The following is a 27,075-nucleotide window of genomic DNA, read 5'->3' on the forward strand; positions in this document are numbered from 1 at the left end:
AGTAATGTAGCTTCTGAAACAGAATTTGGGAGCCAGCATCTTGGGAGGCTGAAATGAAGCTAGTAGAAAGAAAGTTGTGTTTAATGTGAGAAAAAAGCAGCCTCAGCAGTGGTCATCCCGGTGGCAATGGTAGGTCAAGCGCAGCCACGGCCAAACGGTCAGCTTGCTCGTTGCCCGGCACACCAGAGTGGCCTCGCACGTGCACCTGCAGAATCGCAAAGCATGCATGCTTAATGACGAGAGATCGTCAGGTCGATCAGTTGCCAAACCTATGTTGCACATACCACCACAAAGACTCCTCTGGTTTGGTAATTCAACAATACCACCACTGCATAGCTATTGTACTATAAACGTGTTTATTCAACACTAAAGCACTAGTACAGTTAAACCTTGCTATAATGAAATTCTCGATATAACAAACCACTTTATTAACTTTTCATAACTTGATGTCCATAGAACAACATGTATTTTTAACCGCAATATAACGAAGTTTCACTGCTGCTACACAAACAGTAACCTAGGGAAAAATTACCATTTCCCGCTAAAGGGGACCATGAGGTGATGCGAAGCCGGAGCACTTGCACGATCGCGTTCCGTTGGCGTTCGTTGGGCATGCTACCGACCTCGCGTCGTGGAACGCGAAGAGGAACGCTTCACGCGTCTTGTCTTCCCTCTAGCCTGGCCGTTAATTCTCACAGGGCGAGCGGGGAACGTGCTCGACAGGCGCACGAGAGGAAGGCAGCGTAGGAGAGGAGAGAGGAGGGGAGGGACGCGCACATGAATTTTGCAACGAGTGGGTGTTTTAAAGGTACAAAACACTCAGACATATTCAAGTACCATCATCAGCAAAAGCATCAACAAAGTGAGCAACTGCGTAGGTTCGCGTGTTGCCTTACGGACGCGTAGTGATCCCTTCGCTGATTTGTTTCAAAAAGAATTATGGCGTAGTGGGCATTAACTGTACTTGCAGTAGGCATTTTAGGATAGTTTGAAACGGTCAATGTTACGTGCACAGACATTCGTTTCCTTGTGGCACGGTTGAGGAATGCACCAAGAACCGAAGCCAGGCTAGCAATTGAGAAGGCGATGCACACGGGGTCCATTACGCTGTCGCGTTACACTCTTGAAGGCGAAGCTTAAGCATCCTCCAAGTTTTTTCATGTCCAAAATTCAAGTTGGGTCTGTCCTAGTAAAATCCAAAGGTGTGCCATTATGTGACTCTCAGGTAATACCATCCAAAAGCAATTTTAACGGAAGAAAACACCGATGTAGGTGGAGTAACTGTGCTACAGAGATGTTACCACATAATGCGCACTGTTTAAAGCCGATAGGTGACACTGAAGGTAGTTCACTGAAGCATAGCACAGAGGCCATCAAAGAGAGCTGCTTTACCTTCTGAACCTTGCCTTTTATGCAAAAAAAAAAAAATAGCAAAGGTTGTGCATGGGCTAAGCACACCTCAACTAACACTGCATATGTTTTGGTAACTAACCTCTTGGCAAACACTCACAACATCCATGTCTTCAGGCTGGCCGTGCTGATTGCACTGCACCAAGCTCATTAAATCAGCTCTGCCACATGTAACGCTTAGAAAATTTTTGTATTAGGAGCATGTATGTTAGCGCTAGTTGGCCAAAATTTTAACAGTCCTGAAGGCAAGACAGGCTGTGCGCAAGAGATTTGCATGTGTTCGAGACCTGTGGTCCATTTGGTTCAAAGATGTTTCAGTGTCTGGCACAGCTGGTCAACATCATCTCATACTAGCAAAGCTTGTTTGCACTCACCCACTTAACACGGAGGCCCTCTGCTGCCTTGAGCAGCTCCAGGAAGTCTTCTTTGTTCTTGACAGCCTGGCCATCAGACAGCTTCCAGCCCTTCTTGATCCAACCATCCATCCACTTGGTGACACCTGGGTTGGAAACATTTCTACTGGCATATCAGCTCTCGACTGAATGGGGCCATCGTGTCACTGTTAATGATAACCACGGGTTCCATGACATCTTAGCTAATATTGTAAAAGTGGGAGATTTATTAGTATGAAACTTTATTTCTTTAATTAAATTGTATAACGACATGCTCCCTCTGTAATGCCAAATCTCCCTGATGATAAATATAGCACTATGGTTGTGAACACCCGATTAATTTTGATGACCTGGAGTTCTTTAAGGGGGGACATGGGTCATCGGACCAATAAAGTAATCAAAAAATCAATTTTAGAAAGACAGCATTCTTGGAATCCACATCTATTTATCATACTCCTTGTCTGCCAAGTTTCCTATCTCACAAATTCATATTTCAGTTGTAATACTGTCACCAGGCTAACAAGGTAGGCACTAGAGGATGTCGCAATTCAGAGGAGTCTATGTAAGAAAATGGCTGACACAAAAGACGGCACACACACCACTAACTTGGTCATTCTCGCTCAACAGGGCACTTACTCTATTACCAGCCTATCTAGTGTCAATATCAATTTAAAGACAAAGAGGGCACCTGATTGTTTGCCTGTGCTGACGTTATAACAATACGTATTCAATGATGCCTTGTTTCCATACCAGTACATTGAGGGCCTGCTAATGGTAGTCAACTAATGTTTTGGAAGTGTGCATATATACACATTTGTGACTCTTCACAATGCAATCTCACATTCTTTGTTATCTTGATTTCCTCAAAATACCAATTTTGCACAACCAGCGAGATCAATAGCTATCACAGATAAAATAATATAATTATTTTTGCAGCATGAAGCTGCATGTTTGGAGCACTGAAAGAAGGGGAATTTTAAGGGCTCGTTTTCTTTTGCTAGACACAACATTAATTAGACCTAATTAATGTTTGGAGCACACAACATAGGAAGCAAATTGTGATTTTCCTTTTTTTCTATGTTTATCTCTTGTGGAACTACGGCATGGCCATGGTAAACACACTGGAGATCTGTATCCTATAAAGTAAGAAATGATGACCCAATCATAAAACTGCTTCCATTGTTGTGAGTCTAGTGCTTTATGCAACTGACCCATACATCATTTGTATATTTTTGCAAGGCATCAATTTCTTTATTGTAGTAAGAACAAAAGAGATTGTTTTCTTAATTGTATATAATGAAACTAAGAACCTACAGAGAAAATAACTGCATTTTTAGAATCTGGAGAACCAAACAACCATTTCACAGCAAAGGTCCTTCCACATGAAAAGGGAATTAAATACTCATAAGGTTGAATTTCACTTGTTCTTTGTTGAAAATAAATATTGTGCCCAAGAAATGTACTAATTTTTTGCTAGATGCGCTCAAAGTTCAGGTATCGCAAAATTGGAGGGAAAATGCTTCTTGCGATCAAAATTTGTATATTTTTGTTTCGGCAAACAAAATATTTTTTCACAAAACTAACTTCAAAATCATTGTTCTGGGTCCAAAACCTGCACCTAGAGTAAATTTCATCAAAATCGGGAATGGTGACCGAGACCTCACGTTTGTTATCTGGATTCGCCCATACGTATCATGTTATAGATTATGTATTCAAATTTTATCTACCATGGATAGTTCTTTGCAGGAAAATAAATGCGTGAAACTTGAAAGGGACACTACAAAGAAGACACACCAACAGATCAAGCGCAAACTACTAACTGTTTTATTGACCGCAATGTGTCACTTAAATAGGCCATCCGAACAGAACTGCGCAGACGCGCACAAGCACATTAAATGCTAACGCACCTTATCCATCAAAAAAGACATTTCTGCACCTTAAAGTGATATAGAGGCCTCACTTACACAGCCCTTTCGTTTTGATGATAAAAGCTTCCAAAACTTCCCAAGCACACGTGTTCTTGCTATGCCTCAGTATCTTGAACTGATGAAATCGTGCCTCACATCCACAGGCTGCGCAGTGAGCGGGCAAATTAGCCATTTAATTATTTTTGACGTGTGCGGTCGTTTACGCAGCGGCTTGTCTGTCCCACATAAGATTTGCCGCAGGAAAGCGGAATCTCGTAAACCATTTCGCATTGCACCACCGGCTTGGCATGCTTCTTGCCATAAAGGCTAGCGCGCTCCTTACCGCAAGAAATCCGTGAGCACAAATGCGAGAGCTTCTTAGGTGCAGAAAACACCATGCTGACTCCGTGGTGATTTGCAACCTTCTTCAGGTTGTGTGTCACCCAGTGTAAATAGAGTAACACTAGCGGCTTCTTCCTCTCACATCCAGCTTTTCTGCCACAGCTTCCGCAAGCGCCCCTTAAGCTTTTTCAGGAGGGTTTCAACCACAGCCACAAGCACAGACTGCGGGAACCAACTATGCCCTCGAGACATCCTGAGCATAGTTCTTTGTTTGTGCTTATTTTGATCGTGCATAAAATGTTGTGACTTTGACATCCCCCTTACACAATGCCCTATGGGCCTCTAAGGTACTTCGAATAAATGAATAAGCCTGACCCATTTCGCCGACTGTACGACGTTTAAGGTACGATTATCCTCTGGGCAAATAGTACTGCATTTTATAACTGGGAGCTTAACACAGTGTCTTAAAGGGCAGTATGCTGCATAGATTAAGTGGTGGCATTAGTGCTTTCAAAGTATAAAACGGCAGTGAGAATGGTTCAAATTTCAAAAAGGAGACCGCATGCTCTTTTGGAAGCTGTGCCTCGAGCAACAGATATGCCTCTACATGATACGCACTGGTTTCAACCACAACACGTGACATTAATCATCCAATGACGCGTGTGTAATGCCACCACTGAGAATGCAAAATAAGCATATGTGAATGCGACGCAGTCTCTTTGCTCCAGTACATGGGGGAAAAGCAGGGGAGAAATGCGGTTGCACACAAGGCGGAAGGAGAGAGTGTGTGCAGTGGCAGCAAGCCTCTTCTCCTCCCAATGGGCATTGAAACTCCCTCAGACAACCGAATAAAATCCAAACGTCCACGTCCTAAACAGTTGTCCAGGGGACATCCGATGGATACCAATGTTGGCTTAAATTTTTACATCCGTTTGGTTTTCTCCAGCGGACGTCCTCGGGACATAACATGCAGGACATATCTCCAGTTGCGTACGATTCTAACTTGTTTTGGGCTTTATTTGCGAACTTCTGGTTTTCAGTACTTATGAATCAAGGATATGTCTTTGAGGGCCATCATGCGCGCAATAGGTCGACTTTTCAACTGAAAATGTGATGTACATAATTCACGGCGCTTTTCAAGTACTTATAATTACAGCAGCCAAGCCTATATATTGCTTTCAAAAACTACACGGTTATCCCTTACAGCGCAGAAAGCGCGCCGCGCCCGAGAAAATCCGCACGCTGCCAGTATGGCCACCACAGGTGTTTATTGGAAGCTGCAATCAATGTTGGGATTTCCATTTTGCTTTAAATCATTTTTATTGGCGCGAAGTAAGAGAACAAAGGCGGCGAATCCGCCTCCTCTGTAATATATATAGTGAGGATCCAAGCTCATGGAACGCTTAATTTTATTCTGGAAGTATTAAGGAAAATAAATTTTAAGTAAATGTCTTTTCTTTTATAAAAAATTGGCCGCGTATCTGCGTGCTTCGCTGCAAATATGTCGTCGAAAGACAATAGTCTTCCGCCGGCCGTACTAGATGAGTCCGTTGAATCGCCGCATCTGGCTCATACTGTCGCATTTTCAGCACAGCACAAAAAACACTAGCATTTTCAACGCAGCCTAAGAAACACTAGGGTCTTTATAATTACGTATCTATGTATTTTCTACTAAAGGAACACACTATCTAATACTTACGTATTGATGTTGCGCCTCGGATATGCGTAATATTTGCTCTTTGATCGACAATGTTCACGAGTATGAACCCCGTTACCAGTTCAAGATGCTGGGCGTTATGTAAGTGGTTAAACTTTGGCCAGGTGGCTGAATCGGGTGACAGACAGACAGACCAAAATATCTGCGTTTAAGTTCCTCAAGAAAGACTATTCTTTATTAATTGACGATATGGCGTGCAAAGTCACGCTGAGACGGCGACGCCCTTTGAAACAAAGTACACATATCTTGAAGCCACAAATCCTACTCGATCGTTGCAAGCGATGAAGCGACTACGGTTGATCTGTGGTTGCCACGCGTGTTTGTCCCCTCCATGGCAATAAAAACATAAATACAATAAAAAAGCTCCTGCGTCCGTTGAACATCCGCATATCCGCCGTAGACACCTGTAGGACACCTGCTGGATCGCCAATCAGTATGCGCCTTACAGTCCAGCGGATGTCCGCTGTACGCATATCGGCTATTTGCGGACGACCACTGGACGACCAAGACATCCAGAAGTGGTTATCCAGTGGACGTCCATCGGTGTTTAAATGCCCAATGGGCTGGTGGCATGGCAACAGCACAGCTCAACTCCCTCTCGAATAATGATGAGCCGAGATGCTCCGTGAACTGCACCTTACAATTTTCTGTCTGTCGATGAGAAATTGTGAGGGGGGCATGTGAGTGTGGTGCCTCTGAACTCACTGTTGATGAGAAAAGAGCTGTCTGTGTAGATGGTCACGTGGCGCCCACCAACGCTGCGCACTTGCTGCAAGGCACGGACAGCAGCCTGCAAAAACCATTTGCAACAGCATGCTCCATGAATGAGCCTCATGAGCAATACTTGCACAGCGATTGAGGCCACATTAAGGGTCCCACGCATGTCATCAACAGTTCCCAGAGTACCTTAACACAACTGGAACCTTTAGAGTAGAGATGGGTGAATATTCAAGTGATTGAAATATTCGAATTCGCTTCGACACGAACTTGCATTATTCGAAATTTCGAAGTAATCGAAATGAACGATTGGACTCATATTTGACCGCATGTGACCCATCTGAAAAGGTGGTTTCCCTGCAGCATGGGGCTGCTTTGCCATGAAACCATATATCCAGGAAAAATGCGCACTGCCGCGAAGCAACACTAGAAGGGCAAATGTAAGTTTAAAAGCGTGTTATGCAGTAAGTATAGCACTAAGCATATGCACTAAGTATAGCAAATTTTAAAAGGCACCTTATTCTAAAGCTTATGACTTGTGCCCTATTACAATTCATATCCTGCCACCATTTAAATTGGCTTCCACTTCGAACCAAAAAAGTGACATTCGCACACACCTAGTTCCAATTGTCAAACATATTGTGCAAGTTAGTTGGGTATTGACAAAAATGCTCATTTTTCTTTATAATATGTGATACATGCTATTCGAACTATTCGATTCAAAGCTATTAGACAAAATCACTATTTGCTTCGAACATTCAGTTTACTATTTGCCCATCCCTAGTTTATAGCTATAAGGTCTGTGGGGCATGGTCTTGCTCTTCATACATCTAGGTTACAAGAATGCTACAGAAACATTTAATGTGGCAAGGAAGTCCAAGTCTTATTTCTCCAGATTAAAGAAAGAAAGACGGATGGGCATAACAGACTTTTTAAGAGCTGCTCCGGAGAGCCTGACTGGATCCCTGAGGAGCTTAACTATGGCAGCACATGATGTCCACTGTCATCAGGCATAACACTCGGCCTTTTTTCCATTGGCAGCCTGTTTCCTGTCGATCCCTTCACTTTTTAAAGGAGGGCTTCTTAAGCTGCAACGACAGAGGTAGGGTAGCCAGCTGAACACAGCTGCGTGATCTGATCCTTGAAACTTTCCTGCATTTCGTGAGGACAAGATTTAACCAGTGCTCCTTCAAGGCCTTTTCTATTGTCTCGAGTCCTTCCTTGGTGATTACACATCCTTTTGTATTACAGCTTGCCTTACTATGGTTTTGGCATGTGAAGCACCCAAATTTAATTTTTAATTTAGGAAACTAGGCAAAACTGATGTTAAAGAGATACGAGGGGACAAATATTTTATTGGGAGTTTCATGGTCATGGTTATGCTTGGCCTTGCACAGTTTTCTACTAATGGTCACACTCTCTTCAATAATATAGCAACTTGAGCAAGTTTGTACATCTTCATCATGCGTAAAGTGCAGCGCATACAGGAACAATAGATGAAAGAGAAGAAGCAAACAGCACTGACTCTCAACAGAAATTTTTATTGCAAAGGAAACAATATAAATGTCTAGATTATCACAACCATGTCGGCCACCGAAAAAATTAATAAATAAAAAATACAGAAATGAACTGGACAACTTGCATTTCAATACAATCATCTCTTACAAGTGTTAGTCAGATAATCAAGTTCAAAGTCACTCAAGGTAATATTGAATTTCTTAAGCAAACCCTGTGACTATTTCTTTGTAGTACGGCACAACACGAATTGAAAGACGTCAAAGGAAAGTTTGCATCCAGTGATTCAGAGGTGCCACTCAGTCAAGCTGAGCTGAATCACAATCTTGTTTACATCACCATAAAATTTTAAAATGCTATAGGCCCGTTTACTTATATTTAGGCGCACATTAAAGAACACCAGACGGTCAAAAATTTGTACAGCCCTCCACTACAGCATCCCTCATAATCATATCAATCAATCAATCAATCAATCAATCAATCATGTTTTATTTTTCGTCCTTCGTTTACACGATAAAACGGAAAAAAGGTGGCAAGAGAAAAAGCTGCTTCGTCGCAGCTTGACAGAGCTCCTGCCACCCGTACATAGGCAACATACAGCGAATACATAAGCAAAAAATGAATACAGAATAAAGTATTTATCTTCTATTTACATTTCAACGGCCTCACAGAACATCTGTGTAACACAATATAAAATAAAGGAATAAATACAAACAATACGAACAATAAATACGAACAGTGATGAAACTACATCGCGACATGTATTTACTGATTACTCTAAGTTCTAGTACACCATTTTGTCATAATACCATTGTTGATAATCATAGTATAATTGGTTGAAGAAATTTATTTAAGGTGCAGAGTTTTTTTTTTTTTTAGGCCACGCAGAGATCCAGTATTTCTTGTTTTGTTAGTGATAATATATCTATGTCTCGTGCATAGTATGTGTTTAATGTAAGTGGCATTGTGTGTTTAACTCTCTCTGTACCATAATGTGTGCGAGAGAAGGGAATTTCGTATGGTGGTTTGTACCTAAGGGGATACAACGTGGCTGTTTCCTTTAAGCTTGCTAGGTCTAAAAACTTGTCAAGTTTGCCAAGTTGAGCACTTTTATACATTATTAGTAATTTGTGGGTGTAGATTTTTTCCGATTTTATAATTCTGTACTTACGAAAAAGTGGATCTGTGTGTTCCAAGAACGTGGCGTTTTCAATAGTCCTTAGTGCTTTTTTCTGTATTAATGTAAGTTTGTGTAGGTTTGTAAGTGTGGTGTTTCCCCATACTGATGCGTAGTAGTACAAGTGGGAGTTCAGCAAAGCGTAGTATAAAGTCCGTTTCACATTAGCCGGAAGAATGTGGCGACAACGACTCAGCACACCAGCAGCTTTACTTAATTTAGTCAGTAAGTTTTTTATGTGCTCATTCCAGGACATGTGCTCCATGAAGATAACGCCGAGTAATTTTACAGATTTTTCAATGGTGATTTGGTAGGGACCTAGTGTTATGTGCCCAGACGCTACTTCTACAGATCCCTGTGGACGAAACATGACACATTTCGTTTTGGATTCATTTAGGTTCAGCCTATTGTTTTTGCACCACACGTATAGTTGCTGACAAAACGTCGTAGCTTTAGGTATTATTTCGTTCATGTTTATTCCTTCTATAAGGGCTGAGCAATCATCTGCATATATGAGATATTGGCACTGATCATAAATTCGTACGATGTCGTTTATGTAGAACAGGAAGAATATTGGGCCCAATATACTTCCCTGAGGAACTCCGGACTCAATGGGCATCATCCTGGATTTATGTTTGCTTAATTCGACGTATTGCTGGCGGGAGTTTAAATAACTTTTAATTAGTTGCAAAGCCGTTCCTCTAAAACCATAGCGTTCTAATTTATCAAGTAGTATTAAATGGTTGACTCGGTCAAATGCCTTGCTGAAATCTAAAAAGATACCTAATGTCATGACCCTATTTTCGAAATTTTTCAAAATAGTTTCCTTTTGAACGAGGAGTGCAGTTTCAGTACTCCTTCTTTTTCTGAAATCATGTTGACAGTCAGTAAGGAGATTGTGCTTTTCGGAGAAATTTTCAATGCGAGTGTTAATGACCTTTTCTAGTCCCTTTGAAAAAATAGGAAGAACAGATACGGGTCGATAATTACTTAAGTTGTTTTTTTCGCCACTCTTATAAATCACTGACACTTTCATGGTTGTGGGACGTAAAATCCCAACAATTACTATTACATCACCTTAAAGGCATTACATAGAGGGGAGGGGGGGAACAACACACAGCACTTGAGTGTGTCGTTTCGTTCTTTGTGGTGCGTCTTTGCGTTTGTGCTGTAAATGTACTTCTAGAGGGGGGAGACAAATACATAAAAAAGCATTTTGCGCATATATACGCCCATATACAAAAACACTGTAATGGTACGTAAAAGAAAACATAAGTATGGTTAAACAAGTAGATTCTAAAAACATTTAGTAGGTATGGTTGTCATTAACCCTTTGACACACTATGTATACAATTGTGTACACCACTTGTTTTTGCTATTTGTAATAACTAGGGGCTAAGAAAGAGCGAGATATATCGAGCTTTGGATGAAATGAACCTTCTGCATAATAAGGTTGTCGTCATTTAACTTCATTATGCATTGTACTGTTGCATATGGCCACTTTCCTGACGGCACTACCATGTTCGACGAGTCGTTCAACGTGCCACTTCCAGCGAGTCGTGTGAAAAGTAAAATTTTTCTTTGCTCAAACTGGACATAACCAAAAAAGAACTTGCACTATATTTCTAGCCTGAGATTTCATTCTATTTATGCCGAAACATAGCATCAGTGACTTCAGGATAGAGAGATATTTAATTACAACTTAATTAGGATTAGCTGCTATAACACACATAAATGAACATATTATGACATTATTTTGGCTGCAATAGAATATTGAGTGCTTTAAAAAAACGTTGTATCGATTTGACACATTTACAGACAGTTCTTCATAGGTAGCGTCTGAAAGGGTTAAGGAACGATTTCACAAAATAGAAAGGATAACTCAATACCTGATACATTTACCAAGTCACTTGTTAAACTGTTTCAATCTCTTATTGATGTGCGAAAGGATGAGGGGTGAAAAGCGTTTCTTGTGCAGTTAGACCTTTTTTTTCATGGGCGCCGCCGTCTCTGGTCTGGCAACCCACTGGCATGTGCGAGGCTCCGCGTTTGTATGGCAGGTATACGTGCGGCTGCAGTTGCAGTCCGCATTTTCCGTTCTGGCGCGCTGAATTTCGTATCAAGTGATGCAGTTTAGGTAGTAAATGAGTCCGTGAGACGTCCTGAAAACGCTTGATCTGTTGAGGGTCAGTGATGTTAATATATGGCGGCGCAAACGTGTCGCAAGTGGTCGATGTCATATATTTTCGGCACTGTCTGTTTGAAAACTGCGCAAATATTTCGACTCATTTTAGCAGGGCAAGCAAGTTCCACCACTATTAGGTCATACAATGAATTTTTTTTGAGACTGTAATCTTTTAGTTCGTTTTTTCATTTACGGTGTGTTTATGCTACTGCACCAACTACCGCTAAGTACATGCAATTGTGCATGAGCACGCAGTCTCGATTTCGTGGCGCGGACGGCATCTGTTTGATGCTCAGAAGCAGTTGCCTATCTTGTTTCTCAAGTTTTAAGTGACCGTTTATTACTCGCTTGTTTATCGCTCACCAGTGTGGACGAAATTAGAGCTGTTTACTTGAAGGTGCTGGCACATAAAAACAATGCTGATGTTGACATGCCGGCACGCTTCTCTTTCTTTCTTTTCTTTTAAAAGTCGTGATATTTGATTGTATTTTAGCAGCGATAAAGTGAAGATAGTTAGAGAGTTTCTTCTGCCGGTGGGGCACGAAGCATGCACGGGCTCGAGCCCACGATCGGCATCGGATGTGATTCGCGTTTATATATATATTAGGGGTGTGCGAATATTTGAGTTTCGAATTCGAATCGAATAATACCTAATCGAATAATTCGACAGGACGAATATTAAAACGCGACGAAGAATAATGGTGCAACTTGGTTAGGGTAAATTGGCTAAAATTAACACTAACGTTGTTACAATCGGCCTTTCGTTAAAACTTTGACTGATATCCTGGTTCAAAGGGGAGCGCATGTTTATTTTGAAGGAGATCATGTCATTTCAGCACATAAAAAACACACACGGGAAAACTGCCAAGCCCGTCGCAACTTCGCTTCCGAAACGAAAGCACGGACTTTTTGTATACTTCGGTCGCGTATGCCGCAAACGCCGTAAAAAGTCCTGACTTTGGCCCGCGAAACCTTCAGTGAATGGCTTCGCACGCGAAAATTTGTTCACGCTGTATCGCTGCTGCACCGCACCACTCGTTCAGAAACTCCCGTCGTTCCGGCGCACAGTTAAAACACTGCTGTGAATGGACGCCTGAAGATTTTTGGGCCCGGAGCATTCATAACGATGTAGCACAACATTACTGTTGTTCTTTCTTTCTATTTTCAATAAAATCTTTGGTATTCGATATTTGATATTTTTGGCCACTATTCGGCACTATTCGATTCGAGATAAAATTTCACTATTCGCACACCCCTCATCATCATCAGCCTGTCTACGCCCACTGCAGGGCAAAGGCCTCTCCCATGTTCCGCCAATCAACCCGGTCCTGTGCTTTCTGTTGCCACGTTATACCTACAAACTTCCTAATCTCATCTACCCACCTAATTTTCTGTCTTCCCCTCATGCGTTTGCCCTCTCTTGGAATCCAGTCAGTTACCCTTAATGACCACCGGTTATCCTGCCGACGTGCTACGTGCCCGGCCCATATCCATTTCTTCTTCTTAATTTCAACTATGATGTCCTTAACCCCCGTTTGTTCCCTGACCCACTCTGCTCTCTTCCTGTCTCTTAAGGTTACACCTATCATTTTCCTTTCCATCCCTCGCTGCGTCGTCCTCAATTTAAGTTGAACCCTCTTTGTAAGTCTCCAGGTTTCTGCTCCGTAGGTAAGTACCGGTAAGATGCAGCTGTTATATACCTTCCTCTTGAGAGATAGTGGTAGACTACCATTCATGATTTGATAATGCTTGCCGAATGAGCCCCATCCCATCCTTATTCTTCTATTTATTTCACTCTCATGGTTCGGCTCCGCGGTTACTACCTGTCCTAAGTAGACGTACTCTTTACAACTTCCAGTGTCTCGCCACCTATTGCAAAGCGCTGTTCTCTGCCAAGATTGTTCCACATTACTTTAGTTTTATGCATATTAATTTTCAGACCTACTCTTCTACTTTCCGTATCCAGTTCAGTAATCATGAGCTGTAATTCGTCTCCCGCGTTACTCATCAATGCAATGTCATCAGCGAATCGAAAGTTACTGAGATACTCTCCATTAACTCTTATCCCTAATTCTTCCCAATCTAGGGCCCTGAAAACCTCCTGTAAACACGCGGTGAATAGCATTGGAGAGATCGTGTCTCCCTGTCGTACGCCCTTCTTTATTGGGATTCTGTCGCTTTCTTTATGAAGGACTATAGTGGCTGTGGATACGCTGTAGATTTCTTCCATTATGTTTATATAGGCTTCGTCGATGCCCTGATTCCGCAGTGCCTGCATGACTGCTGATGTCTCCACCGAATCAAATGCCTTCTCGTAATCTATGAAGGCTATGTATAGGGGTTGGTTGTATTCCGCGCATTTCTCTATCACCTGATTGATAGTATGAATATGGTCTATTGTTGAGAAGCCTGTATGAAATCCTGCCTGGTCCCTTGGTTGATTAAACTCTAATGTGGTATTAATTCTGTTAGCAATTACTTTTGTGAATAGCTTGTAGACAACGGACAGTAAGCTGATGGGCCTGCAATTTTTCAGGTCCTTGACATTCCCTTTCTTATGGATCAAGATGATATTGGCATTCTTCCAAGATTCTGGTATCCTCCCTGTCGAGAGACACTTCGCACACCCGTAATATATATATAAAGTTGAAATTCTTGCTGTCGTTTGCAAAGCTAAGCAGCAAGATTGGTCGCTCAAGAAACACTAGACAAGCGTAACAATGTGGTTTTTGTATCGTGCTCTGGAGAGAATTAACTATGTCGTTATATCACTGCGCAACTTGTCGGACACGGTTCTTCACCACATAAAAATTTGTCTTTCTGAGGTAGTTGTTCTACACACGAAGTGACAGAACTCTTTTTCTTTTTCTTTCTTTTTTTTCCTTTTACTATTCGGCTTTCATAACTCTCATCGTATATGATACACCACGCTGTCTTATGGAAGTTGTAACCTCACGACAAAGATCTTGCCACGTCCTTTTCATGTAGTGTTCAGTGAATGTTCGGGTTTTACAAGGCTGGTACGGAGCACAAATTAAATGTATGATGCCGGTTACCCTGCTGCGACGTGAGGGATTTCTCATCCGTGCTAATATCGCTACATCAACTGCAGCGATCACCCCACTGAGCCGAGCAACGAAGCTAATTGTCAGACCAAACATCATATTAAAATATGACAACAAAACGAAGCGAAAACTACTCAGGTGGCTACTCGAATGGTACTTTGATGTTTTGCACTATACCGGACAGGGCTGTGCTTGACCACTTATGTTTGTTCGCAAATCTGCCCATATCCGATCGACATTTGACTGCGTGGAACATTGACTGCGTGGAACACTGGGAACTCCGGATATATTGTGGCACTTGCCGATTTAGAATCTGTAACGTAGCACAAACGATGTACAGTCACGATCATAAGTTTGGAGACCACGCGATCGCGTGGTGGTGTGCATGCGCGTGTTGTTTAACAGCTCATCTGCTGTTGAAAGCCTCGGAGTGCGCATGCGCGGCCATTTTATCTCGTTCGCCTGCTTGCTCGCTTGCTGCATGCTGGCTCGCGAGCCGATTATCGAAATTAGCGATCGCTGCCACCAGTAATGATGACGACACAGCAGCCACAGCCTAGACACGGCTCTTTTGCGTTAAATAGAAGTGTCTCCTAGCAACGGGGGTTGAGGCGTCTGCCCAGCAGGCAACATTTCGCTGTGCTCCTTAATGGGGGTGCGTTATGTTGCTGACTGAGATCTGTTTAGCAGATTGCAGATATGGCGCTGTGGTTCGTGGCGGCATGCTTGCGGAAGACAAACCGGCAATATGCCAAATTTATTGTATACCTTTCGCTGTGTAAGAATTTTCAAAGAGCATGTTTGTTCCCCGATAGGGAGACGCGATGACACAGTGAAAATACATGAGCATGTTCAAGTGAACGGCTAGTGCTTTTTCGAACGTGACATTCTGCCAGCGATAGCTATCTGTGCCGGGAACGCTTCAGTTTTATGTGGTTCGGAAACAGTGCCGAGATCAGACCAAGGAGTTCCAGGCTGCCGTGCTGCTGCTTCATGATGAAGCACTACTAGTGGCGGCAGCCACAAATTCCGATGATCGGCCCGCGCGCTGTTGTGCAGCAAGTGAGCGAGCAGGCCACTGACAAAGAATGGCCGCGCATGCGCACTCTGAGGCTCTCGACAGCAGGCAGCGAGCCGTTAGACGGCGCGCGCATGCACACCACCACACGATCGCGTGGTCTCCAAACTTATGATCGCGACTGTACCTGGAAGAGTCAAACACTCCGCGTTTGATGATGCTCATCGCATACTTATTCAGACAGCAGTTTTCGTTTTTCTGTAGTTGTTAGAACAACCAAAAATGGCACAGTGGTTTCCCGTTGACCTTTTGCTGGCTGACATTGCAATAAAAGAGAACAAAATCCGCAGGTCGACCTAAAACATGCAAAAATTGTTTGACAACGCCACTCATCCAAGCACCAGCCCGCACACTCCGCACCATCATGCACGAGCCAGAAAGGAGGAAAGCGCTAGTTGCCAGACTGGTCCTCCTCGGCCAATTAGGGATGGTCAATTAAAATGTTTAATCGGTTAATCGTTCGTCGATTTAGCCTTTGGTCGATTAATTGCTTTCGATGTGACGTTTTAATCGTTAATCGATTAACCGAAATTTTTTATGGGTGCTTTAAAAAGGATATCTCATTCTTTCAGAGGCATTGCTTGTGTTTGATCTCGGCCGAAGTCTTTCTATCAGACACGCTGAGATCACATGTGCGCATTTGCGCCTTCGTGAAAATTCGCACTTTAGTCCAATGGACACAGGGGGCCCGTCGTCTTTCGGTGATGTCACGGATTCAAGTATCTGTAGCCATCATTCATGGACGATTCGGCAGCAGGTCATATTTCCTCGAAGCCTCCCTACTCGAGCGCACCGAAATTGGAAGCGTTTTCGGTGACCACATTTGTCGAAAAGTCGCACTGGAAACATGCAGCGTGGACGAGGGTGATGAAATTCCGAGAAAGGTAAACCAGAGACGAGGAGGAAGAGGAAGTAAATAAAATGCTCGCACTCATAGGGACGGCATCTTTTCTCATTCTGTCCGTTAGACATTGTTGAAGCCCTCGATAATACAGTCGCCGACCGATAAATCGGACACCGATAATTCGAACATGCTCGGTAATTCGGACAGTCGCGCGGCACCGCCGATGATCCCATAGAAGTAATGTGTAAAGACGACCGATATTTCGGACAGCTGCGAGATCTACATTCGATAATCCGGACCCTGTCCGAGACTCGCGCACGCCGAATCGCCATCCATTATCTCCTCCGGCACCCGTACCATACAAAGTATGGCCTCAGAGATAAAACGAAAGCTAATTGGTGATCTATGAGGCTCTATTTCGATCGCTACTTTATGCCTCAGATTTGTGATTTGAAATGCCGATCTTGGAGGCACTGGTCAACTGTGGGAAATCCTATCGACATCGCGAACATCCTACATTCCGGTTCCTGTATCCCCGCGCTGCGCTGCTATAGTCCTCGTGCGCTCAGTTGATGGCGCCACCACTCTCCCGAGTGCGCAGCGCCAATGCGGCCAATTCGCGCATTTTGTCCCTGTTTTCCTCCCGGCGCCTACCTCGAAGTTGTGTGTGGCGAACGTCGATGCGTGAAAATGTGAACGCAAAACAAGCCCTGCTTGCTTTTTTGCGGCTACGGACGGATAGAAAACGTTCAGGAATACTTCAAACGAAGTAGTTCGCTTCGGCGTGGCGACTTGTACGCCGCTAATCACGTTTACTGCGTGAGGTAAGAACTCCAAGTGCCGTCGGTCCGTCGAAAATATTCGGAAAATGCTTCGCACAAATAAAAAGCGTGGAGTACGACGAGCGTTTAAAAGCGAGTAAACTTTTTTCTTGGCGTACGATAGAGAATACTTTTTATCGGCAACCTCGCGCGTCGCTTGTCCTGTGACCGGCGCGCATTAGCAGAAAGCGGGAATAGTTGAAATGACATATTAGCAACGATAAAAAGATAGAGACCGCATGAAGTTCCTGTCTTTTAGTTTTCTAGCGTTGTTGGTACGTCAAACACTTTACTAAATTATATTTTTGAACATGTGCAACTGTGTTTTTTGTCTAGATCGTGCGATCATGAAGCCGATCCTGAGGCCCCTCAGTCCTACAGTAGTGCACAGCCGACATATTGGGCACTGCAGAGGAGTGTCTTGCGCCGCAATCGTTGCCACAAATCTCCGTTCGGGCGAACAGTAAATAAGAGGATCAAGGGAACCAACAATGTGTCAATATTACCTGGGGCAGTAGCGCAGCCAGAACTTTTTTTTTTCGGTGGGGGTTAAATCATACTTTATGTATCTTCGTCCGTGCGCGTTTCAATGTGTGCGTGTATACATATCATAGGCCGGCAAAAAAATTGGAGCTCACTCAGACTCACTCAAGAAATATATTTTGCTCTGAGGGCTCACTCGGACTCAGACTCACTCAACTTTTTCTCAATCGGGCTCACTCAGACTCAAACTCACCTATACATTACTCAGCCGGACTCACTCATGGCTTCACCTTAGTCTGAGTGAGCCTAAGTGAGTTGACTCATTAGTCCGTTGCCGTAAAATTAGCTTTTTTGATCATAGTGTCAATCCTTTTTAACGCCAATATCTCACATAATCGGTGCTCTACGATACGCCTTTCGATCTAGCACCTTCAAATACGAGTTATCATATATCATCATTATCGTATATCAATCCAGTAAGGACATTTTTATGAAATATGCAACTCACAAGAGATATTTTTATCAAGAGCTTCCCATTAAAGAGTTTGCTGGGGGAGGTCATAGCACCCCTTCCTCTAACTCATACCTCTGATCAATAAATATTAAGGTGGCACGTGAATCCTAGTGTGTTGAGATATGTGTGAATAGACTTGAGTATGAACTTAAGCCGATATGAGGCTGATAGTAATGCTGAAGATGAGTAGATAGGACCATAAGTCGGCAGCAAAAGGTGGAGCTCACCCGGGCTCACTCAAGAAATATATATTGCGCTTAGGGCTCACTCGAACTCAGACTCACCAATATTTCCCTCAACTGGACTCAGTCGGACTCAGACTCGCTAAAATTTTCTTCAAACCGGACTCACTCGGACTCAAACTCACCAAAATATTACTCACCCAGACTCAGACTCACGACCCGATCTAAATCAGTCGACTCATGAGTGAGTTTGCCGACCTATGATACATACACATGCAAAATTAAAAAAAAAATCGGGAGTAAGGGCAAGGAAGGGTGTCAATAGCCAGTGACTTCAATAGAAATCGAAAGAAACTGTGCGAAGACAGGACCAGTTTGCTTATCGGGCGCGCCGAACGGCTGCGATCCAACGTTTTCGCCGATCAGCCTCGTACGAATTCCATGGAAAATGATAACATTGCACATTCGGCAGTTTCCCGGCCGTGTTCTTGTAGCTCTTATGACATGCGAACTCGCAAGAGCAGATAGAAGTCGACTTTTTTTCGCTGCGTACACACGCTTGCGCTGCTAGGGGTCATTGCCAACCTGCTGCGACCAAGCGCGGCAGTACGGAGGGAACAGGGACATTTTGCCAGCAGCCGCCGCAGTGGCGCTGCATATCCGATTTGAAACAGCAGCGCACGAGGCCTATAGCCACCATTCTGTCGAATGCGTCTGCGGTAAAGCATTTTGCGCGCGCGTTCATTTTTATCTTGAGACTTGCTTTATTTTACGCTCTGCTGTCTCAAAAGATCCGAGTTAAATGGCGCCAACGGTGTCCTCACAGCCAGCGCCGAAGGCCGCGCCGACGACAACGAAACGCGGCAGATACAGTCAATTGCCGATTTTCCGGACATGCTCGAAAATTCGGACGCTTTCGCGGCACTGTCACCAGCCCCATAGACATCAAAGGTCAAGAACGTCGGAAATTTCGGACGCTAAAACTCTTCGGCGACCGATTTTCGGACTTTCTGCCCAAATTGCAGGTCCGAAAGGCAATAATTGAAGCCCCCACCTCTGCCGCGTCTATTATCTCGTAGGTTCGAACCAGCGCTTTCGCGAGTCGACCTGTTTGCGACAGTAGCAGAGTCCGAAAGTCAGCTTTGTCGCGATGCCGACGTGTTATGGGGTAAAGCGGACCGGAAATTCAAAGGGGCCGCTATCACGGCGCCGTGCGGCGATGTCTTACGGATAAGCAGTGGAAATGCACGGAGGCGTGATAGCGGCAGGTGGCAATAACAATAATAATGACTATTATTATCTGGTGTGTTGCATCCTAAAACCACGATATGATCATGAGAAACACCGTGGTGGAGGGCTCCGGAAACTTCGACCACATGGGGTTCTTGAACCTGCACCTAAATCTAAGTACACGGGCCTCAAGCATTTTTGCTTCCACAGAAACAGCAGCCACCGTAGCCAGGATTCGATCCCACGACCTTCGGGTCAGCAGCCGAGCACCGTAACCACTAGACCACCGTGGAGCCCGAACTGTGAATGTGTCAAATGTATCACACAATAGAACATATAAACGAAAGAAGGAGAATTTGAAGGGCTGGTTTTTCATTGGTAAGCACAAAGAAAAATATATATACCCCACAAAGTAGACGGAGGGATGACCCCCGCTGTAGCTCAGTTGGTAGAGCATAGGACATGTTATTCGAAGGCTGCAGGTTCAGTTTCTGCCAGCGGCAAGCTATCTTTTCATCCACTTTAATTTCTTCACATTTACATCAAAATTACTACAAATAACATCCCCTATACTATCCTTGGCTTTCTTGTCTGTTAGTTCTCATTAGGACGTATTGTATTTCGCGGCTGTCCTCCTTTCGCGTCACAACAGAAGAAGGGGGCCTCTATAGGCTGTCTCACATGGGAGTGCAAGCCTTAGCTGAAAGCTGCATTTCTCCAGGGCCTGTTAGACCATTTTCATAATCCACGAATGCACTTCCTTGCACTGCATATTAGCCCAACTAATGGCGGCACCTGTTGTTCTTCAGGTGGAGACGAGGTCGCAGTTGCACATGCTGGTATTTGTCTATTATGCGTGCTTATGTCAAGAGCGCTGGTGAGTCTACATTTTCTGCGTCATAGCACAAGCAAATTGCGCTTGAAAACGCTGTTTGCGGAAGTGACTAACTGCTATAAAATGGATTAACTGCATCGCAGGAAAGCTAGCTCTACAATCATGAAAAGGGTATATATACGCTATGCGGTGGACAGTTTATATATATATATACATATATATATATATAGGCACGAACCCGGCTCTTCAGGTACGTTACCAGTATCTCGCTACTTAGCCAAGATCCTTCGTGTTACTTTTTATTTTTCTCGTTTAACTGCAATATACAGTGGTCCAAGAAGTGCCACATTGTAATATGTGTTGTTTATTTCTTGACTGGCTCCTATTGCCGTTATATTTTATTTATCACACATCACAGTCGTCGTATTCGAATCTTCTGTGAACAACGTCGGCACCGCGCTACTCTTGCGATTGCTCGCCATTATGACATAACAAAGGAAACACTATACTCACCAAAAAGTAATAACGCAATATAGCACGCAAGCATCACATGCACTTTGCCGACGATTAACCAGCACACGATAGAAGAAAGGGGGCGAGAGGATTTGAATGCAGTAGGCTGCGAGCGGAGCGAAGCGGGCAAGTGCACTTCTGCCTTGTCGGGGTGGGGCCGCCTCCTGCCCGCGCTTGAAGCCTTGGGCAGGGCTTGGAGGTGGACGCCGTAGGCGACGGAGACCAGGCCGTGTTCATTTCTGCCTCTATGGTTTAGAGCCGCCGCCGGCTTTGGGCTCGTTCTACTAGCGTACACATATGCGTGGTAGTGAAAAAGGGTAGGTGCGCTCGCCTTCTGCATCTCGGCATCGCTCGACTCACTGGCCAATGGGCGGTGTTGGAGGTGGGGGGGTTTATCGAAGAGTTTTAATCGATTAATTGAACGGCGGAAATTGACGACCATTAATCGATTAACTGTGGTCCTTTAATCGATTAATCGTTCATCGATTTTACCATCCCCACGCCCAATGCAACGGTTTATATGCTGAAATGTTTTGTCACAGTGAATGGATATGTAGTGTGGTTCCGTACTTGTAGCAAATGACACCCGTCTCACAGTTTCCAGGCTGCAGTGATAGTAGTCTTAATGGCTCTGTGGCGAGTTTTCATTGATGCCAGTTGTGGAAATTATGACAGCCAGCCAACTTTCATGCTACCAAAATACAAGACAAAAACACCTCCAGTCAGTTAATGGATTGATGTTTATCATATGGCTGCACTTTATAGTGGAATTTTGAATTTATTATAATGGCATCACTTAACTCCAGATAATCCGTGACGTTTGAGCTCACAAAAAAATGAAAATCTTCTGGTTAATATTTATCACTCTGAAAATGTTCCCGATTAACTTACATGGATCTCGGCACGGTTGTTTGTTTGTCGACCTGGAAGCCGCTCGCTGATGTTCCTGCACAAATGAACACGGCAGGTGGTTTGAAATAGCCTCGGGTGTGGCCTCCTCCTTACATTGGATGATTGGGTCCCCAGTAGACACCGATGGCAGCTCTTGGCGTCCCGTTTATGCCACCATTGTGCGTGCACGCTCCATCCGTGTACACATGCAGCATGTCAGTCGGTTCTGAAATCAATGCTTGCTTTAACAAGAACCCAGGACTTAGAACAGCATCTGCATTTCAGCACTTGTTTTAGGGGAACTACTGCAGCATCTGGCAAATTGTCATTAACCAGCGCGCAAGTTAATCCGGAAATATTCTGCGGAGCTCTTATTTCTGAAAAATGGCAATCAGTCAAGAGGCACAAAGTATGAAACCAGCCACAACAGCACCTGGTTTCTGTTGGGTACAGCAGAAAGTACGTTTTCTAAGATGCTGATGCAATGAGAGAATGTGCAAGCGACACCTATCATAAGCTTGTGGGCCTGCATGCCTTCTTGGGACAAAGAATGCAAAGCCATCAGGAAGAATTTTGAAACTTTGCAAAGCATGAGTAAAGACAAAATCATTGTGTAAAAGCTTCCACTTGAAGAGGTTTCCTAGTGGCATCCACAGTTGTAAGTCTAGCACATTGCAAGCGTTTTCTAGTGCAACAACACATGAAGCTGAGATCCCTTTCCGTACCACTGTTGGTGAAAAATGCTCCTGGCAGCAGCAGGCTAACGTATTTCTGCGAGAACACCTGAACAAGTTTAATGTGTGTGTTCAATCTTTCTGTGTGTATTCTATTTTGCAGTTTTCATGCATTTAGCAGTTAATTAGTAGGATGAACCAACCAACCTCTCAAGGCATTCTAATTGTCCAGTTTGAATTGGAGGACCACAGGCATTTTGTTTCATGTGGGACCCTTTGGCTACATTTACAGAGAGGAAACATTGCTGTGCGACTACGTTTTTCTGCACTAGAATGAGATAATATTTGTCAGACTATGTTTTCTTTTAAGTTCAAGCGCCACATGGTAAACTTTATTTTCTCAGTGCTTTTATAAGTGGGAGAAGTGCTTGTAAGAGCTAGTATTCATTTTCACAGTGGTGGTAGCAATCCTTCTCTACACACATGGGTGCTGAAACACTTTTCCAAGTAATCATCGAATGACCTACCTATCGGAATTTATTGCCTCGTGAACTGATTAAAGCAAAAAATGTTTCGAATCTGTCAAGTACGAGTGGAGTTACGGGGATATGTCACAAGCTTTAAGCTCTGCTGCTCTCCTTTTGTCCCCATGAGCGCGCTGGAAGCTACACAGGGAGAGAAGCTACATCAGTGCACATCATGAACTTGAGCACACATCATGAAATGCATTCACTCACTTCTGGTGATTCTGGTGCACACCAGTGTGACTACTGCGTAATTGTAGCACACTATACAGCGCAGCGCCGGCACCCTGTGGCAAGAAGCATATCTGATCCAAATGCCACTCTTAATTCATGTCAGCTATTGGCCAACAGCAGCACTCTGCTCTAGGACGAAAGAGAGATGGCGCAGGCATCACCGAGGAGAGTGAGGATAGGCCTCTGTATGAAGAGAGGGCGCTTGAGAAAGTAGCAACTTTGCGCTCCACTTGTAAACTCTCCTTGCTGCGCATGACTGCATGATTTGGTCGAGCTGTTCACAGCAGCCTCTGCTGTCCACAGTATGTGTTAACGCGACAGCGTTACAGAGCAATTCTGGCGGCGGCATTGGTTGTGGGCGAAAAATCGGCATTGTCCATGAGCGAAAATTCGAGATAGATGCAAATAAATACACAGCAAAAATCCTTGGCTCGAGTGCGAATCAAACCCAGGGCTTCTGCGTGGCAAGCAGGTGTTCTAACATGGAGCCACACCAGTGCTTGAAACGCCTTTGTAAAAACATGCTATAAGAATATCATGTGGTGGGATGAGTCTTCTTAACGCATGTAATATTGCGTGGCAGAAGCATAGAATCACACCAGGTGTCAAAACATGTGAATTGTGCAACGAGTGGGTGGTTTAAAGCTGCCCACCCATTAAAAAGTGTGCAGCTGCGCATGGCACCTTACAGAGGTGTAGTGGGTACTTTGGCAATTTGCAAAAGGAAGGATTATGGCGTAGTGAGCACTTCGCAACTGTATTTGCAGTAGGCATCTAGGACAGTTTGAAACGGCCAATACTACGCGCACAAACATTCCTTTCCTAGCGGCACATTTGAAGGCAATGCGCACGGTGCTCTATCGCATTCTGCTCTTGAAGGCGAAGCTCACACATCCCCAAGCTCGAGGGGTGGTCCTGGACCTAAATTTAAGCCTTTCGCAATCGTTGCCGAGTATAGTCGTCATGAGATTTTTTTTTTTAACAAAATGACCGATGAAAACTATACTTGTCATCAACAAAAATTGGTCCCACAGGAAAGCAATGAAGACCATACTCGTCATACTTGTGTTTCTTGACACTTGATGGCCACACTTGTCCATGTTGGGCCATTTGTGCCTCGGTTTTCATTCTATTGTCATTTTTCATTGTAATGCATCTGGGGAAGCCACTTTCGAGTTATCTTTTTTTACACGATTAGTGAAATAAAGGAACCCCACTGAATTAAAAGAATGGTGCCATTTTATTCACAAAAAGAAAGCTCCACAAAGTGAGCAAAAAAAGGTTTTCAGTAATTTTGGCACATTCTTTAGTCGCAAAAGGGTTCTTAATGCAGGATGTGCAAGCAGTGATGATTATGAGCACGGACTCACCATTAGGATCTGGGCAGAAGCGCTGGGCTCTCTGGTCCTCCACAGGGTCGGATCCTGCAATGCCAGAGGAGCTCTGCACAAAGGGCCACACAGTCGGGTGCCACTCACCTTGCTTGCGCTTGCGTCCCTGCAATGCTTTGCCGACAGAGTGGCAGCTCACCCCAAAGGCCCCTGAACACAAAACCACAAGCTGTGCACGAGTAACGTTTGGCCACAGATGCATCGTATGCACCAGTTAAGACAACCTTTCCACACAGTCAATTGGGGGCACGTCAAGTGCACGAGCATGGTTTACACAATGGTCAGGAACATGCGCTCCTTGTGGTTAACATGAGGTTGCTTTAAATAAAAGCAAGCACCAGCTGTGAGGGTGTACACCCAGCAAGAGAGGAGGACAGGGTCAGCAGTGAAGGCAATCAAGACAGAGATTATGCAAATGACGAAAACTGTAGATCAGAGTGGTGAAATCCTCTGTGAATTCCCGCCAGCACTCATGATTTGCAGTGAGCATGAAATCACAAGCAAATTATGCCAACCCATCCATTCTGGCATGGGATGGCCATATGAAGGAACAGCAATGGGACCTCAGAGTAGAAGTGACACAAACTTTTGAACGAGAGGCAACTTGTGAGACAGATTTGTGTGGGCACACACACGTTGTCTACAAAACATCAACGGCAAATACAAGCCTAGAACATGTTTAAAACCAATTTTAAAGTGTATGCGAAGCAAGTGAGCATGAAACAGATTGCCTTGCGAAATCGAAATGAAAGTGAACACCCAACAACCACTACGTCACGAGTTTGTCTTGGCTGCCATGCTCCTACACGCTCTCTGGCACAGTGTAAACGCGGCATGCATGCGTCACTGTTTTGTGTGGCCACGTGGCCAGCTGTGTTTACATAAAAACCAACCTGGTGCCACCTCTTTTCAGTGGTCCCTGAAACCGAAACTGGGTGCTATAAAAACATCTCCATATAATGAATTGCCGTGCACTTGAGTAAATTCGGTATCCAGCCATAATAAGTGAGTTATTAGCTAGCAACTGCAACAGAAAACACAAGATGCAGAACTTTTGGACAAAGGATGAAATAGACACAGACAGGAACTAACTTCCAAGTGAAATGGCGAGACATGTGTGTCCCAAAAAAAAAACAAATGAAATGAACAAACGAAGACAAGACAAGTGCTGTCTCATCTTTTTTCCAAGTTCTTAGTGCTTTCATTTGATGCTCTAGGTGATCGGCCAAGAAAGTAATCTTGCATCAAGTTCTGCTTACCTGAACCACTAAGGGTTATCTCTCCATTGGGATCGTTGTTGACAAAAGCCCAAGCTTCCTGCTCGGTGCTGAACTTTTTGTACACAGGTCGGGGGTAACCCTTGACCTGGCTCTCACACTCTGGCCTGCATTTAATAAGTAATACAACTCATGAATGGGTCACACGTGCCCAAATACAACTTAATCAGCTGAATTTGCACACAGCTACGTACAAAAGGCTCAGATCCGCACTCATTTAAGTCTGCCTGTCACGCATAAATGTGTGCACAAACAACAGTGTAATAAGTATGTTGGACAACCAAGCAAACCATATGAAATGTCATTATCTTTGTACAGATTCACTGTGCTGCAGCGTGAAAATATTCACTTTGTTTTCTTGTGGGTGAGAATGTCCAGCTGGTCTAAACTAAATTCACTTCATGTACATTTTTAACGAGTAAGAAATACCAGAAACTAACTGCTACAAATTAGGAACCGGACAATAATACAGGTTGGCCGATTATAATTGTTGCGAAATTGAGCTGGTTCCTTTCCGAGCTGGCAAAATACGGGTAATGCTTTTACATTGTTAAAAGTGGGACAATACGCCATGTGGAACCAGTTACACATTAGACAGGCCCGTTATTACCCAACATAAATAAGAAGGTTTTTTCAGGCGGTGTGTTTGCTGCGTGCATTTGTTGCAAGCAGACAAAGGTCGGAATGAAACGAGGGAGATCCGTTGGGCTTTGTTCCCTGTGGTCAAGAAAAGCGTCACAGCGCTCACGACAGTCGAGTCAAGCAAAGCAAAGCGAACGTGTTGGGGCAACCAGATTTCGGTATTGAGAAAACAGCGCCAAGCTCGATCGCTTACCATGTCAAAAATACGCCTTTCTGGCGCCCGTTGCGGACGGCGTAGTAGAATTGGCCTTTCTTCGGCATCAAGCCCAATGCCACAGTAAGTAGGCGCCGAAATACCATGCAAATTTCGTGCTCACGGGATGAAGACTTGTGCTCGCCTAGTATTTGTCAACAAACCAAACGAAGCGTCAAGCGCCTTCCGTTCACTAAAGCGCACCTCTCGCCCAACAACTGCGGTGAGCTGATTCAAGAACAAAACAGTAGGCGAAAGCTGACGAGTGTCGCATAATTAATTTTGACGCTTGTCAGAACAGCACGACGACACTGCTGTAGTT

General features: G+C 44.0%; 1 protein-coding gene across 1 annotated transcript; it reads right to left on the reverse strand.

Annotated features, from left to right (window-relative positions):
- Positions 1 to 68: 68 nt before the first annotated feature.
- Positions 69 to 27,071, reverse strand: LOC119406840 (ribonuclease H1). The gene is made up of 9 exons (XM_037673579.2): positions 26,754 to 27,071; positions 25,901 to 26,025; positions 24,729 to 24,791; positions 24,621 to 24,674; positions 21,933 to 22,044; positions 21,819 to 21,873; positions 6,474 to 6,558; positions 1,785 to 1,909; positions 69 to 205 (listed from the first exon to the last, which is right to left on the reverse strand). The coding sequence occupies exons 1-9, from the start codon at positions 26,858 to 26,860 to the stop codon at positions 113 to 115; spliced, it is 819 nt and encodes a 272-aa protein (XP_037529507.1). The 5' UTR covers positions 26,861 to 27,071; the 3' UTR covers positions 69 to 112.
- Positions 27,072 to 27,075: the final 4 nt, after the last annotated feature.

The sequence above is a fragment of the Rhipicephalus sanguineus genome, chromosome 10 (assembly GCF_013339695.2).
Source record: "Rhipicephalus sanguineus isolate Rsan-2018 chromosome 10, BIME_Rsan_1.4, whole genome shotgun sequence".
In the NCBI taxonomy this organism is placed as follows: domain Eukaryota; kingdom Metazoa; phylum Arthropoda; class Arachnida; order Ixodida; family Ixodidae; genus Rhipicephalus; species Rhipicephalus sanguineus.

Bases quoted from the DNA above. Each gene is read 5' to 3' on its own strand.
- LOC119406840 (XM_037673579.2), bottom strand. From the start codon at position 26,860: ATGGTATTTCGGCGCCTACTTACTGTGGCATTGGGCTTGATGCCGAAG. The intron at 26,026-26,753 runs GTAAGCGATCGA...TATTAAATGCAG, and splicing joins AAAGGCGTATTTTTGACATG to GCCAGAGTGTGAGAGCCAGG. The intron at 206-1,784 runs GTGAGTGCAAAC...GCGATTCTGCAG, and splicing joins AGGGCCTCCGTGTTAAGTGG to GTGCACGTGCGAGGCCACTC.